The following is a 14,752-nucleotide window of genomic DNA, read 5'->3' as shown; positions in this document are numbered from 1 at the left end:
CCTGCTCAACGGTTTGAGGTGAGGCCCCGGTGTTTCCAACGGCGTAAATTATATCGGGCTTAGCATAAATCGTCAATTACAGCACATGATTATTATTAGGGATTATGGGGACCGGACTAAAAAAAGGAACAGGGAATATATAAAAAGGCCACGCCCGCGCGCCAAGCCCAATCCGGCCGAAAGATCTGCTTAAACGCACTTTTAAGCGCCAGTTTTAGCCGCCTCAGCCCATTTTGCCCCCCTCCCTAGGGAGCTAACTTTAAATTATGGCCTAGACCCCGAAGGAGGCTAAGGCCCTTGGTAAGAAGCGGGCAGACAAACCAGCTCTTGAACAGTAGCCAGTCCAGAACAGCAAAGATCGTGTTGCCTGGGATATCTAATATAATTAATACACCTTTCATTAGATTCGCCGACTCGAACTCGAGTAGAGATTTGTGGTGGTTTGTTTTCCTTTCCGTTGGGTTTCGTTTCGGGTGTCGTGTTAAAAGCAAGATATCAACGGTCGTACTTCGCCGGCTGCTTAAGCTGATTTACCTTAGATACAAAAATACTCGTACATCTAGCCAGCACAATATAAATCAATCAAGAGCATACAAGTTCATTGACAGCTCGCACAGCTTGCCGAGCCCCGAGCTCAGCGATGGCAACAATTTCCAGCCCCACATGATCCATGATCCTCGGTTCGGCTCTGGTATTCGTACTCGTACTCGCATCTCTGGCAGGCGGCCAAGTGGACTGGGCCGGGCTAAAAAGCCAGCAACCCGCCTGTCAAATTGCCGGACCACATTGTAAGTTATGATTAGCTCACGCGCCTAAAGATTTAAGACCGGAAACGACGTGCAGAGTGGCTTGGTGGCTTAGTGGCTTGGTGTCTTGGTGGTGGTGCAGGCAATGTGGAGCCAATAATTCAAATTCGAATCTCCAATAGTATTTGAGTGATTGGAAATTTGATTTGGGTTTTGTTTTACGTCTCCGTCTTAGTCTGTCTCCAGGGCTATTGCATTTTCATTTATTTATTTATTTTGTTATTTGTCTGCCACAAGAGGCGATGCAAACACACCCGCATAATTTTGCCTGGCAGCAGCCCACTCGGATTGGGAAGATGCCAAATTGCCACGCATAGTTTATGCATAAAATTATCGACTATGGAAATATGGTCTGGTTTTTGAAGCGGGTTTTAGATCTTTAGCCGAGGTGATCCTACTACAACTGTTAAATTCCGGTATGATTAATAAAGAAGTAAAAAAATTTAATTTTTAAAAAATTAAAATTAAAAATAAGATTATTATCTAAATATTTTATTATATATACTTATTATTTTAAATTGGTTTTAAATGTATTCTTCATTTAAAAAAAAAATGTAAATCCTCTAATTAGTTCAAATATAAAATTTAATTTGACTTGACCATTTTAATATATCGATCTTCCTTATTTCCAATGACAGCATTAAAAGCTGATCTTTTTTTATCTATTGCTGTTCAATAAGTCCAGCAGTACATTTGTTATTCCATTTTTTGGCTAGTTTTATTTGCTGGTCGAAAAAGTTTCTCATTGGCATATTTCGCATATAATTGGCTATAAAAATTCATGTTAATGTGCAATTAATCATATTAGCAATTAACTTTATGCTGTTTGGCTGCTCTGCACGAGATCTCTGCGCGATGGTTGGAGATCGTGTCGCCCAACTCGGTCCGCTTGAGATCGTGTCTCCAAAAGCCGGTCCCAGTTCCCGATTTCCCATTTCCCATTCGCAGAGCTAATGGCCAAAGGCTCCGAGAGCCAGGCCCAGACTTTGAGCCAATTTTCCAATATTTATTTCTATGTTCGAAACGCTAACAACTTGCGTTTCGTTCTGGCCAAATTGAAAAGCCATACGGAAGCTGAGAATCGGCTGCCCGAGGAGTTGGCAGCCAGGAGGATTGCCCAGGAGTGCATAAAATTTAAGTATTATGACCATACACTGGTTGCTGGCCGTCTTTAACCCCAGTATTCCCCGGTTCCTGGCTTTACGAGGCTGTTAACTGTTGAAACTATGCTGGCCACTCATGGGGATCCTCCCATTCCGCCTGGCAACAGCATCAATTAATCAGTCAGGCGTAACGCCATTTGGCACTGAGCGGGCCCGTCGGCCACAATTAATAGTCAATAATCGTTAATTGTTTTCGATTCTCGGCCAAAATCCCCTCGCAAGTCCATTGTTTGGTTAACCCTTTTTTTTGGGTCTCCATGGAGACAAACGCTAAACGATGCCATTGTCTTTCGCTCACAGCGTGTGTGCTTTCATGCCTTTTTCTCCTCGAGTGTCATTCATTAGGGAAGCTTTCTTCCATCTCCAGTTGGCTGGCTACTGGTTCTGCTGCCGCCCGAGGTCGTTTGGCATCTACTATAAGTAGCCCATAATTAATAACTGCTAACTTACTTAGCGTCGTATTGTTCCAGCTAATGAATCCCATTTTGGATATTCCACCTCAATCGAAGCGTTAAGAAATGTCTCAGGTTTTTGCTGGCTTCAAAATATGAGTTAGAGTTATCTTTCTAAATTGGTATCTGTTTGTAAAAGATTGACAACTTGTAACGAATTTTTTTTTTTGTTTTTGCTGGCTTCAAAATATGAGTTAGAGTTATCTTTCTAAATTGGTATCTGTTTGTAAAAGATTGACAACTTGTAACGAATTCTTAGTTGTGTTTAACAGAAAACGAATTCAATATAAGACGTTGTAGAAATTTAGTTGTCAACAAGCAAAGTAAAAGAATTGGACATACAAAAATTAAAATTTCATATAATCGAATGATCGTGTCATTATTGGTTTATTTAGATCAAATTGGATCAGCTATTAAGCCTTATATTCATAATGATGATGATCTATTTAACAAATATTGTCATTGACGTTGCCATTATCTTTTGAAATAATATTGATCCAAATCTTATTGGTATTATTCTCAAAATAATAATTAATATTAAAAGTGATAATCGGAACGTTCCTAAGTGTTCTGCACCCTCATAATGATATTCATGAATTTTCTGTGTGCGCTCAAAACTATGCAACATATTGTGTAGCTGAGATATTTCATTCGACTCAATTGAACGAATTTAGAACGAGCGCGGTCTGCGCACTCAATTACATTTCACTTTCCAAGGGAAGGCCGCCACTCAGATACACACATGTGCCCCGTTGCCCCTATACCATATACCATATACCCCATACCATACCATCCATATCCCCGTTTTTTCGACCCTTCCTCTCTTTCAGTGGATTATACAATGTGTGGCTGGCGTTCCGTTCAATTTTGTGTGTTTTCTGTATTTGTTTATGCGGCTGCCGCGAAAATACATTGCAGAGATGTGTTCTCCAGCATGTTGATGGGGGAATGTGAATTCGTTTCATTTGTTCCCTCATTTAATTGAAGAGATTTATTTCGCAGCGCTCGCTTGGCTCTGTTCGGTTTGACTTTAGTTGCGATCGGACTGCGTGCCGTTACAGTTAGAAAATCGGAGGAAAATCGACAGCGGACGGAACCCGATCGATCGATTGATCGGTCAAAATCGCTTAATAATTATGGTCAATAATAACTAGAATTACTGTGAAAACACATTCGAAGTAAAGGAAAGAGTGAGACAGCGTCAAGTGTGCAGCAATTTCTGCTTCTGTTTTAGTGCCTAAGTGCCACACAAATACGCACTAAAAAATTTCAAGAATTTTAAGTGGAAACATTCTCGAATTCTGTGAACTTTCTCAATTGTGTTTTGGTGAAACATTTACATTTTAACCGAAGGCAAGAGAAATTCCAACGCAGAGACACTTTGGCTATTTGGCAAGAAGCTTTTTGCTATGGAGCAACGCACATTGTGAGGTAAGTCTTTAAAAATATATGCTTCTGTTACCATACATATTGCAACGCTTTGGTTTACTTTGCTTTTTGCGTAATTGCGCAAATTATTTGTTTGGTCTACTTTTTCATTGACCGCACACAGCAATTTGACTTTTCACCCAAAGGCCAAATAGTGTAAAATGTGCTGTGGTTCCATGTTGGTGAACCAAAGCAATTTGAGTCGTTTATCTCGCTGTGTGTCTGTAGTCAATCGTTCAATTATCCATTCTCTGGCTACCCCATATCACACTGAATATGGCTAGTTCTGTATCTGAAAGCCCCATTGAATACGTTTTTTATTTTTCTGTTATGGTTCATGCTCAAATTGAAAGCACTTTTCCACAGGGTTCCCATTCTAATTTATATTTATTTATTTGGTTTTCCAGCCCAACCGACGCGGCACTCGGCGGAGCTGAGAAAATATCTCAAATTCATAATTTGGTTTTCAGTTTTTCCCAGCGTGATTTTGTTTATTAACCAACTTGTATTGCGAGCATCTCATCAGGAGGAAACATGCAATATTTTCTAGCCGCGTAAACAAACATTTCAACTTGTCTGCTCTTTGTCCGACCTGCTCTATATCTGTGTGTATATGGCTATAGCTAATAGTATAAATTTATCGGGTATTTGTCGGTCGAGAAGCTTTACGATTCCATCTTTTTTCTGCCTCGACTTCAGTTTTGTTGCCTTTGGCAATCACTCAATTTGCTCCCTGGCGAACGGTGTTTCTTACTTTTCTCCTCTCTGCTTTGCGATCGTACTTACAATTGATAATTAAGGTTAGGTTTGTTTAGCTAGTTGTACGTCCGATTCCTGGTATTGTTTCGATCATAGGTGGGATCAACCAAAAGTTCCTTGATGGTCTTTTGATCTTTAGTAACTGAAAAACTATATTATTGGTTGTGTTTGTGTTAGGTTCCATATAGGGTAATGCACAATTTCATTACAATTATTTTTAGAATAACTCTTTAAAAACGCTTCCGTTATTTTTGTAAATATTATTTTAAGATGAATGAATTCGCTATTAAATCATTCCAAATGTTGTTTTCGATTACTGTTAAATCAGCTATGTAAACAATCTCTTGAGTGAACACTTAAATTATTATTATTACATGACTAATTCTCATACATACTTATAATTTCTTAAGTAATTGTTTTGAAAAATATTAAAAATACAGGTTAGCAGAATCACAATCGAGCAGATATTATTTTTGAAATGTGCATACAGCCATTTTTATTTTATCTATGGTATTTTCCTTAATCTTACTCTCTTAAGATCGTATTTCAAAAATATTTAAAAATTTCAGAAGACCGTATAATAGTTTCCTATATTTACCGGAAAAGCCTTTCGTTAAAGTCGGTTCTATACACTCGACCTTTCGCTCCGTCTGCGTCTTTTGTTCTCCTCTCGAGATGCAACCTTCTCGCTGTCACGTACTGAGTGGCATATGACGGATAGATGGGTAGTTGGGTGGGTAAATGGGTGGGTAGATGGGTGGCTGGAACCTGCCGACGAACCGTGCGAAATTACAGACTCGTGCCGGTCTCCACTTGGTATCGAATACACTGGGCGGTGGCGGCGGGGTTACCAAGTGCGTCACTTGGGGTGAACTCGTGCGATTGAAATGGATGCCAAGTGACCGGCGGTTCAATGCGATAGGAGATGGATGGAATACTGTGTGTATACTTTGCGAATACTTTTCGCGCCGTGTTTGTTTATTTTCGGCGGTTTTTGGGCTGCACAGGAAATATACTAAAATGTGCGATCGTTTTGGATGGAGGTGAAGGTCAGTCCTCCCAGGGGGAAAGAAAATTTTTTTGATTTGGCCGTTTCCGATTTGGCGGCTGCCTTCCTGGAAGTCCAAATTTTGGATAACCCCATCCCGTCGTCGTTTTCTCGCGGGAGTCGGCTTTTGACTTCCCCTCGAGAACCGACGACAATGTCTGTGCAACACATGTGGCACGATCTTAGGTAGACAAATGCGTACATATATATGGCCGATTCTGATGATGTGCCCACATGTTGCAGTCGACAATAGAGCACCAAATGCAAACCGAAACAATATTTGCCCTTGTCTGCATCGTGGGCGTGGCCAGGGGGCGGGAGGAGGGAGGGAGAACAGAGACAAAACACACAGTCGCTCCGGCCGTTATTTTTGTTGCTTTTAATTTCTTTAATTTTTTTGTGCGCCAGATGTGGGCTGAATGTGACTGGAAAGATCACCAGAGCATCGAGAGAAACTGTGTCTGTTTTAATTAAAGATGAGAGCAATACTCGGGGAAAAAGGAGAGATACGAAAATCCAGGGGGAAACGGGACGAGCATATGTGAAAAATTAAGGCTGCCGTTGAAAGCGAAAAGATGCGGGACGCAAAAGGCAACGACCAACAAAACAGAACCACAACAAGAACAACAAAGCGACTGTTTTCGATGTTTTCGACTATAGGATACCTGAAACTTTGATACCTTGAGTTAACTTTACTTCATTAGTCCCATATTCTGTTAACAAAACAGAACCATTATTTCAGGACAAAAGCATCTTTATTAGTTTCATTCAAATTGTAAAAAATGTATTATTATTATTTGCTTTGGAAAGAATATGCAATAGCACTCAAATTTAAAATATATAATAATGAAAATTTCGACATCAAACAGTGAAAAAGAAAACGAATAGATCTAAAGGCTTTTTTCAATTTTTATATTTCATTACAAACTTTTTAATCCACACATATCATTCCCAATAAGAGAGCATACCCTGTAGCTGTCGTATGTACGCATTGGAAATATAACGGCAGCAGTGGAAGCGACTCGAGGGCCCACTAAATTGAGTCGTTCTTTCCCGACGCCGGCGCATTGAGTAGGACATTATGTGGGAGAGATAGTGCATAGTGAAAGAGAGAAGGGCCATCCGGTGAGAAAAAGAGAGAGCCTTAGGAAAATAAGAGAGAGAGAGATCATACACGATCATTGGGAATTGGAATTGGCATTGGGTATTTTTCAGTTCATCGGACTACGCAGACCAATTTGGAACAGTTTTCATTTAGCTCCGTGAATATTCACAAATCGCAAAAAGTCAGGAGATCTCTTCCCAGCCTTCTAGAAAGCGGAGAAACGTGAGTGACATCGTCGGAGAGTTGTGCAAAAAATAGAATAGAACACTAAACAGAACCACATTTGAGGGCGCTTTATATATAGAATCCCATCGTAAAGTAAACTGACAACAAGTTGAAAAGAGTTCTTCCTCGCCAAAAAAGTAAACGCCATTTTATGGCGGTATTAAAAGAGCGCTAGCCGAAATATCTTTATGGGCTCCACGGCTATAAAACTATTTTCAAAATTAATAAAATGTGCAACGCTTAAATAATGAAAAACCTCAGGTTTGTTTTTGTTTTTTGCCTGCCGCACATTGTGATCTCATTCCTGTGGACCATTTTTAATTGATGGCACGCGCTGGAACAAAATCAGATCGGGAGAGGAAAAATGGTTGAACAAGTTACCGGAAATGTGCGCGACATTTTAATTAAGCTCGCCAAATGGAAATGGCCTTTAATCGAGTCAAGACCAAAAAGAATCTGCGTAAAGTCTCGAAAGTTAATACACCAAAATTGACTGTAATCAAATATAAAAAGGAAATTCATTGACTCAAAGAAACTGGCGGATGTATCTGTAGACTTCCGATCTGCCATTGATTTTCGCACTTGTTCGTTGGGGGAACATTTTTTTTCTTAGCTGCAATAATATACTTAACGGATGTGATCATAAATCTAATCGTATGCATTCTTTCAGATGTTGCAGTAAAATCAAACACGATCCAAGGAACACACCCTACCCAGCAGCCGAATGATCTATGGAAACTGCGATGATCAACGCCCACGATCGGAGCTCTTTTGGTGATGGCTGCCATAAATCCATCATCTCACTGAGTATATCACACACGACCGCCCCCAATAATTAAAAGCCGTGCGGCATCTTGCGTTTTTTGGGGGAAAGTATTTCCGTTGCACCAACAAGATAGGTGATCATCAAGAGGATCATCATCTCAGCATCGTCTTCATCGGCATCCGATTGCAATTGTAAGCGGAGTGGAGGATCACTTCAAAGGCACACATGTTGCACACTAAAGAGGCAACTGTTGTTGTTTCCATTATAAATTAGAAACTAGAAGATCACCGATCTTCTTCCGACGCGAATGAAAAAGGGAGAGCAGTCTATCTAGAGCGGAGCACTCTAAAGTGGATTTCCGGTGAATAAAAAACCACACAGCACATGCGACAAACTGCGACAAGGGAGTTGCTGTTGCAGTTGCAGTTGCCATTGTGGCACTTTTGAAAGTGCCTGTCCCTCTGCCTCTGGCAAGAGTTACAAAAATAAATATCCTAAAAATGGCTGCTGGCTGGAGTTGGCGAGCCAGTCACTCAACGATCACAATGAAGAGCGGGTCGCTGGCGATATTTGTGCTACTGCTGCTGCTGTTTCAAGTTGAAGGCCGCCGCCAAGTGGCCAATAGTCAGGAAATGCTAAAAGACAATTCGGGAGGCAGTCAAAATAAAACCTCGGCTATTTCAAGTAACACCAACCAAACAGCAACAACGGATTTGGACGATGGCCCTGCGGATGATGATGATAATAAAGCTGAACTGCCGGAGAGCGAAAGTGGAAAACCCTATTGGCGGCATCCCAAGAGAATGAGTTTTCTCCAGACGCGACCTTCGGGCTCACTGCTCGCTTTAAACTGCCAAGCTGTGGGAAATCCTGAGCCGAATATCACTTGGTATCGCAATGGAACCGTTGATTGGACGCGCGGGTATGGCACTCTTAAGAAAAATCGATGGACATTGACCATGGAGGATCTGGTGCCGGGTGACTGTGGCAACTACACCTGCAAGGTGTGCAATGCCTTAGGCTGCATTCGACATGACACCCAGGTGATCGTAAGCGACCGGGTTAATCATAAGCCCATCTTGATTACCGGACCCTTGAATCTCACTCTCGTGGTCAATGGCAGTGGCAGCATGTACTGCAAATATCTGTCGGACTTAACCAGCATGAAGGCCTGGATCTTTGTGCCCTGCCAGGGGATGACCAACTGCTCCAACAACCGCACGATCATCGCCCAGGGTAAGGATCAGCTGGAGTTCGTGAACGTGACGATGGAACAGGAGGGCTGGTATACCTGCATCGAGAGCAATAGTTTGGGTCGATCGAATAGCACCGCTTACCTGCGAGTGGTGCGAAGCCTGCATCTTTTGGAGGCCGGAGTGGCCAGTGGCGTGGAGCGCACCAATCTCATGTACTTCATCGTCTTTGGCGGATTTCTTTTCATCATCATGTGCGCCTCGTTTCTCTTTTATGCAGTGCGCAAAATGAAGCATGAAAAACTGCTGAAACAACGCATAGAAACCGTGCACCAGTGGACCAAAAAAGTTATAATCTTCAAGCCCGAGAGTGGCGGAGATTCCAGTGGATCCATGGACACCATGATCATGCCGGTGGTGAGGATAAAAAAGCAGCGAACCACCGTCCTTCAAAGTGGCAATGAACCGGCTCCCTTCAATGAGTACGAATTCCCACTAGATTCGAATTGGGAGCTGCCGAGAAATCATCTCGTTTTGGGCGCCACTTTGGGAGAAGGTGCCTTTGGTCGGGTGGTCATGGCGGAGGTCAACAATGCCATTGTGGCTGTGAAAATGGTGAAGGAAGGCCACACGGATGACGACATTGCCAGTTTGGTGCGGGAAATGGAAGTTATGAAGATCATCGGACGTCACATCAACATTATTAACCTATTGGGATGCTGCAGTCAAAGTGGGCCACTTTATGTAATCGTTGAATACGCACCGCACGGCAACCTCAAGGACTTTCTCTACAAAAATCGACCATTTGGCAGAGATCAGGACCGGGATAGTTCACAGCCGCCTCCATCGCCGCCAGCTCATATAATAACCGAAAAGGATCTGATTAAGTTTGCCCACCAAATTGCACGGGGAATGGATTACCTAGCCTCCCGGCGCTGCATTCATCGAGATTTAGCCGCCAGGAATGTACTTGTCAGCGATGATTATGTCTTGAAGATCGCTGATTTCGGGTTGGCAAGGGATATCCAGAGCACCGAGTACTATAGGAAAAACACGAATGGAAGGCTACCCATTAAATGGATGGCCCCGGAATCGCTGCAGGAGAAGTTCTACGACTCGAAGAGCGACGTCTGGTCATATGGAATTCTGCTGTGGGAGATCATGACATATGGACAACAACCGTATCCCACGATCATGTCCGCGGAGGAGCTCTACAGTTATCTAATGTCCGGGCAGCGGATGGAGAAGCCAGCAAAGTGTTCCATGAACATCTACATACTCATGCGACAATGTTGGCATTTCAACGCTGACGATCGGCCGCCTTTCACGGAGATCGTGGAGTATATGGACAAGCTGCTGCAGACGAAGGAGGATTATCTGGATGTGGATATTGCCAATTTGGATACGCCGCCCTCGACAAGCGACGAGGAGGAGGACGAAACGGATAACCTGCAAAAGTGGAGTAATTACTAATCGATCTAAGCTAGTTTTCCATATCTTTCGAATCGATCCTGCGAAGAAATGAAGCAATTTAGGTTAGCTTCTAAGCCGCAGTCAGAAAAAACCAAAATTGTTATTTATTAATTATTTGGTTTGATCCTAGAACACTCTTTAAAAGATCCAAGGTTTAAATTAATGTTACAAAAAACTATCTACACTCGAATTTATGTATATATATATCTTATTGCCTGTTAATTAAAATTGCCTGTATATCTTATAAAAAAAAACACAGCAAAATAGCACCAAAGGCGTAAAACCAAAAACTAGCTGCAACTCGAATTTATCCCTATTTAAGAGTTCGTTTAATACATATTATAGGTAATATCTTAGAAACTAGTAAGCGTAATAATAAGTTTCGATTAAGACTCGGTTGTATTTCTGTTGTATTTTTCATTGTACTGATCTTTGTAGTATTCGCAGTTTTATACTCGCTAAATTATACTCGTAGCCCATAAGCACAACAATGTTCTATGTTAGAGTTAGTTGCATGCCCGCAGTGCCTTATGAAACAATAAATGTTGTACGTACATATCCGAAAAGAAGCATTAACACAATCATAACCATAACAGAAGAGAGCCAACGAAACCGTCGAGATCATGACGTCTCAATTTGAAAATCTGTGAAAAAAATAACACTCGATTTGAGGCGCACGAGGCACGCGCGTCACTAAACGAAAAATGATGAATGGAACGGCCTGCGGTCCACTCAGTTGATTTTGTTTTTATTTTTCCCCCACTTATATATTATATCTTTTTTGTTTTTTGTTTTTCAGTTTCAAACCGCCGCTGAGGTGTGATAGGATTAAGGGGCTGGGGGTGGGGATCTTTGGGGTTGGGGTCGCGGCGTTGGCGGCTCGTTTGTTGACGCGCCAAATGCCAAGAGCGTCGGCGATGCAATTAGACGATAATACAGGCCTCGCCATGGGAGAAGAAAAATAAGTTTATAAAGTATTGTAATTGCGGGAGATTTGTGGAGTGTCCAATACTTCAGGAGGTATTCGCACTGGGCAGAGTCTGCCAGGGGCCAAAATTTGGCCGACTTAGATCTGTGGCGGCCACGAAGTCCCAGCGATCCGATCCAAACGATCTTGCAACATTGTGTGTGCTACTTGTGAGATACGGGCATTGGGGCAAATTTAAATTAAAACTTGTGTCTTGATTATGAGCCGGTCTAAGCCAGTGTTCAACGGTAATTGCCATGACTTAATGTGGGTGTGGAAGCCAACAGAAGTCCAAATTGACACTGTCTGGGGTACTTATTCATCGTTGAACTTGTTGTGCAGCGAAGATTAAAATATTTCTTATTGAGTTTATATTTCCTAAGGAACTTTGAAAAATTCAGTTAAACTGACAATTAACTTTAACTGATTTTAATTTATTTATTTCTTATATCAAACTTATATTTTTAGGTCATTACATTTCTATAAAATCCAAATTTTTAGAGAGTACTTTTCAAAGACATCTTTTTTTTCACTTTGTTCACTTTAGCTGTTCACTTCTTCGACATTTTCTTTTAGTTTCCTCCTTTACACAAAAATGCTTTTATAGTGCTTGTTTTTTTTGTTAAGTTCCTGCAGTCTCACTATTCTCGCCTTAAATACATTCTTTAAGCTAACACTACCGTATCAAATTTTCAAATATTTTCCGTCGTCTGTTACATCATGATGGCCAGGCTTTTTTTTTATTATTTTTATTTTCCAGTGACCTACTGGATTATACGACAACATTTTCATCGCTTTCCATGCGTGGCCATCATTAATTAGTCGGCATTACCGTAGAGGATCGCCAACGCATCTCTGATCGGATGATGACGAGCGGCCTGGTCCAGTGATTAATCTCAATATCTTTTTGTCTAAGGCACACGCTAAACTGCATTTTCGATAATTTATCAATCCGAATGTTTTTCTTTGAGGGGCCCTAAAATTGTTTTGTCTGTTTATTAATTAGGGCCCCTCCAGTTGGCGAGTGGGCGTGGTGCGATGAGCGCCTGTCTGCTCCTAATGATCGGAAGTTTGACACGTGTCTAGTGGGGATTCGAGCGTGGGCCGCCTGTTTTCTGACCACAAGCGACGTGGGCCGCAGAAACCCCTGCAATTATTGCGTGAATATGTTAATTGAAATTTGTTCATGGAGTCATGAAAAAACATTTCACCAACTTAATCGATCCAGCTACCTCAGGAAGTCTATGATCAGCTCGAATATGCGGGCACTTACCCACCAGCACCAACATAATTCGCAGCGATCAGCCGGCCATCGGTCGATCGATCGATCGACGGGTCTATAAGTCTGGTTTGCAATCTCTGCAATGTTGCCTGTCTCGAGTGATCAATTAATTTTTGGCCAAAGTTGGCTATTAATTTGCATGAGCTTTTTATACTCTTTCAGAGGGGGATTAAAGATATGGGATTAGGTAAGATATTTGTTGCCGTATTAGTTTATTCCCTCAATTTGAGTTTTTTTTAATACGTTTCAGTTAAGGTATAATTATTAAAAGCGAAAAACTAGCCATGGACTTTGGATTGTTTACATCTCAGGCCCTCTTTTCTTACTCCTCTACTTCTATGCCACCGTTCTATATAATTTAAACAAATCAACCATTCGCTTTATAAAACTTTAAATACAATATGATTCACCGCTTATATTTGAAATAAGAACATAAATGTATACACAAGACAACTGAAACTATTTATTGTAATTGTACCAATTCTTCGAATCTTCTTATTAACAAATAAAAGCCACAACAACCCAGTGAAGGTCATCGAGGATAAGGGTATGAATAGCTTCGACTTCTCCAATACAGACTCCTCATTGTTGTGTTTGCTGTGGTCAATCGCTTTTGGCGATCGGACAGCGCACAGGTTGTCTGGTGGAGTGCCTGCTGGACGACTGGCTGGGTTTCATTTGAAACTATTTTAAAAATCTACAAATTGCCTGTCTAACGTCGATCGTCCAGATCGTGGCCGTCAGTCAGTCAGTCAGTTGGTCGATTGCACAGCTAGAGTTTGACCTCGTCTTGGGGCTTTTGGTTTGGAAAGGCGGACCGAAGGCAGATCAGGGTGATCAGGCGAGTTGAGGTATCATTTCGCCACCGACATAATTGGCGCCTTTTGTGGGGATATTTCACCGAATGGAGCAAACACCAAGCGCCGCGTTTGACAAGTGCTTAAAGCATTAGATGTGTTAGCATTTCAATAGATACATTATTTATCGCTCTGAGCTTGGCAGCGATTTAAATCGACCAGCACCGGAAATAATAAATTAACAATAATTTACTTTGCTTATTTGAATAAGCAAGAGGATGAATCAGTTTGGCGCACCTGTCAGCGAAATGTTGATTCACAGTAGAATTCGCTTTTTCCCTCGGAACTGAATCGCTATTTTCTTAAGTCCACTGGGACGTATGAGTAATATTGAGTGGTACTTCACGTGTTTCAAATGCTAATTTTACGCTCTTTCATTCATAAAACTTCACCAAAAGTCAAAAAACAAAAAAAAAAAGAACCCAAAAACACAACCGATAAAGTTGAAACAGTTTCATAACTGGTAAACCGGTTATTCAATTCTCCGGATAAACTTTGAATGATCGAAAACAAGCACACAAAATCTTTAACGATTTTGTGCCTTTTTACTACAGCAGCCATGATCACTTGACTTGGCTTACGAACTATGCAAATCCAGCCAACATTTTGCCATGTGGGCAGCAGTCAGCAGTGAGCAGTCGAAACCGAACCGAAAACTGTGACAGAGTCTCTGTCGGATTTTTATGAATGAAAACGAACGTGGAGTGGAGGTGACAACGCTGAATGGGCCAAGCAGCGGATGTGCCTAATTAACATTGCTGATTACATTTTGTGTGTTATTAATTAGAAATACTCGAATATATATTGCATTTGCATTATAATGAGCGAAAGGCAGCAAACGATGAGTTGAGGTTCAGTAATTCATTTCATTTTGCTCTCGCATTTTATCTGTCGCCATGGTTCGTGGTCGCTGCATCTGTCAGATTTGTGAAATAATTTTCGTTGAGTTGGACAAAATTATGAACCGAACAATCCGTGACCAACCAATCCGGATCGAAACGAAAATGCCCTTCGCCGAATTTGGAGTCCACTTCATTGAATCTGTTTTAAAAGAATTTATGTCATCTGGAGCGTTGAAAAATCTGGGTTTAAATAAGTTGCAAAAAGGAATTAAGAGTTATATAATCTGCATCACATTTAATTTATCTAATTATAATATAATAAGTCTTAATTTTTAGTGAAAATAAATTGCTTTCAATTAAGTCTATGTAATTTTTCAGCTACAAAT

General features: G+C 41.2%; 1 protein-coding gene across 2 annotated transcripts; it reads left to right on the top strand.

Annotated features, from left to right (window-relative positions):
* The first annotated feature begins 3,442 nt into the window (after positions 1-3,442).
* On the top strand, positions 3,443-10,984 carry LOC108136934 (fibroblast growth factor receptor homolog 1). Of its 2 annotated transcripts, none has more exons than XM_017258409.2 (2): positions 3,443-3,852; positions 7,657-10,984. In XM_017258409.2, the coding sequence occupies exon 2, from the start codon at positions 8,253-8,255 to the stop codon at positions 10,416-10,418; it is 2,166 nt and encodes a 721-aa protein (XP_017113898.1). In that variant the 5' UTR covers positions 3,443-3,852; positions 7,657-8,252; the 3' UTR covers positions 10,419-10,984. The 2 variants fall into 2 exon arrangements, with proteins under 2 accessions (XP_017113898.1, XP_017113899.1); XM_017258410.2 differs by lacking the exon at positions 3,443-3,852 and adding an exon at positions 6,860-6,983.
* The last annotated feature ends 3,768 nt before the right edge of the window (positions 10,985-14,752 follow it).

The sequence above is a fragment of the Drosophila elegans genome, unplaced genomic scaffold, assembly GCF_018152505.1.
Source record: "Drosophila elegans isolate 14027-0461.03 unplaced genomic scaffold, ASM1815250v1 contig_476, whole genome shotgun sequence".
NCBI classification, from domain to species: domain Eukaryota; kingdom Metazoa; phylum Arthropoda; class Insecta; order Diptera; family Drosophilidae; genus Drosophila; species Drosophila elegans.
This window is presented reverse-complemented; position numbering and strand designations above follow the sequence as displayed.

What these genes read in the sequence shown, in the direction of transcription:
- LOC108136934 (XM_017258409.2), top strand. Translation starts at nt 8,253, where the DNA reads ATGGCTGCTGGCTGGAGTTGGCGAGCCAGTCACTCAACGATCACAATG.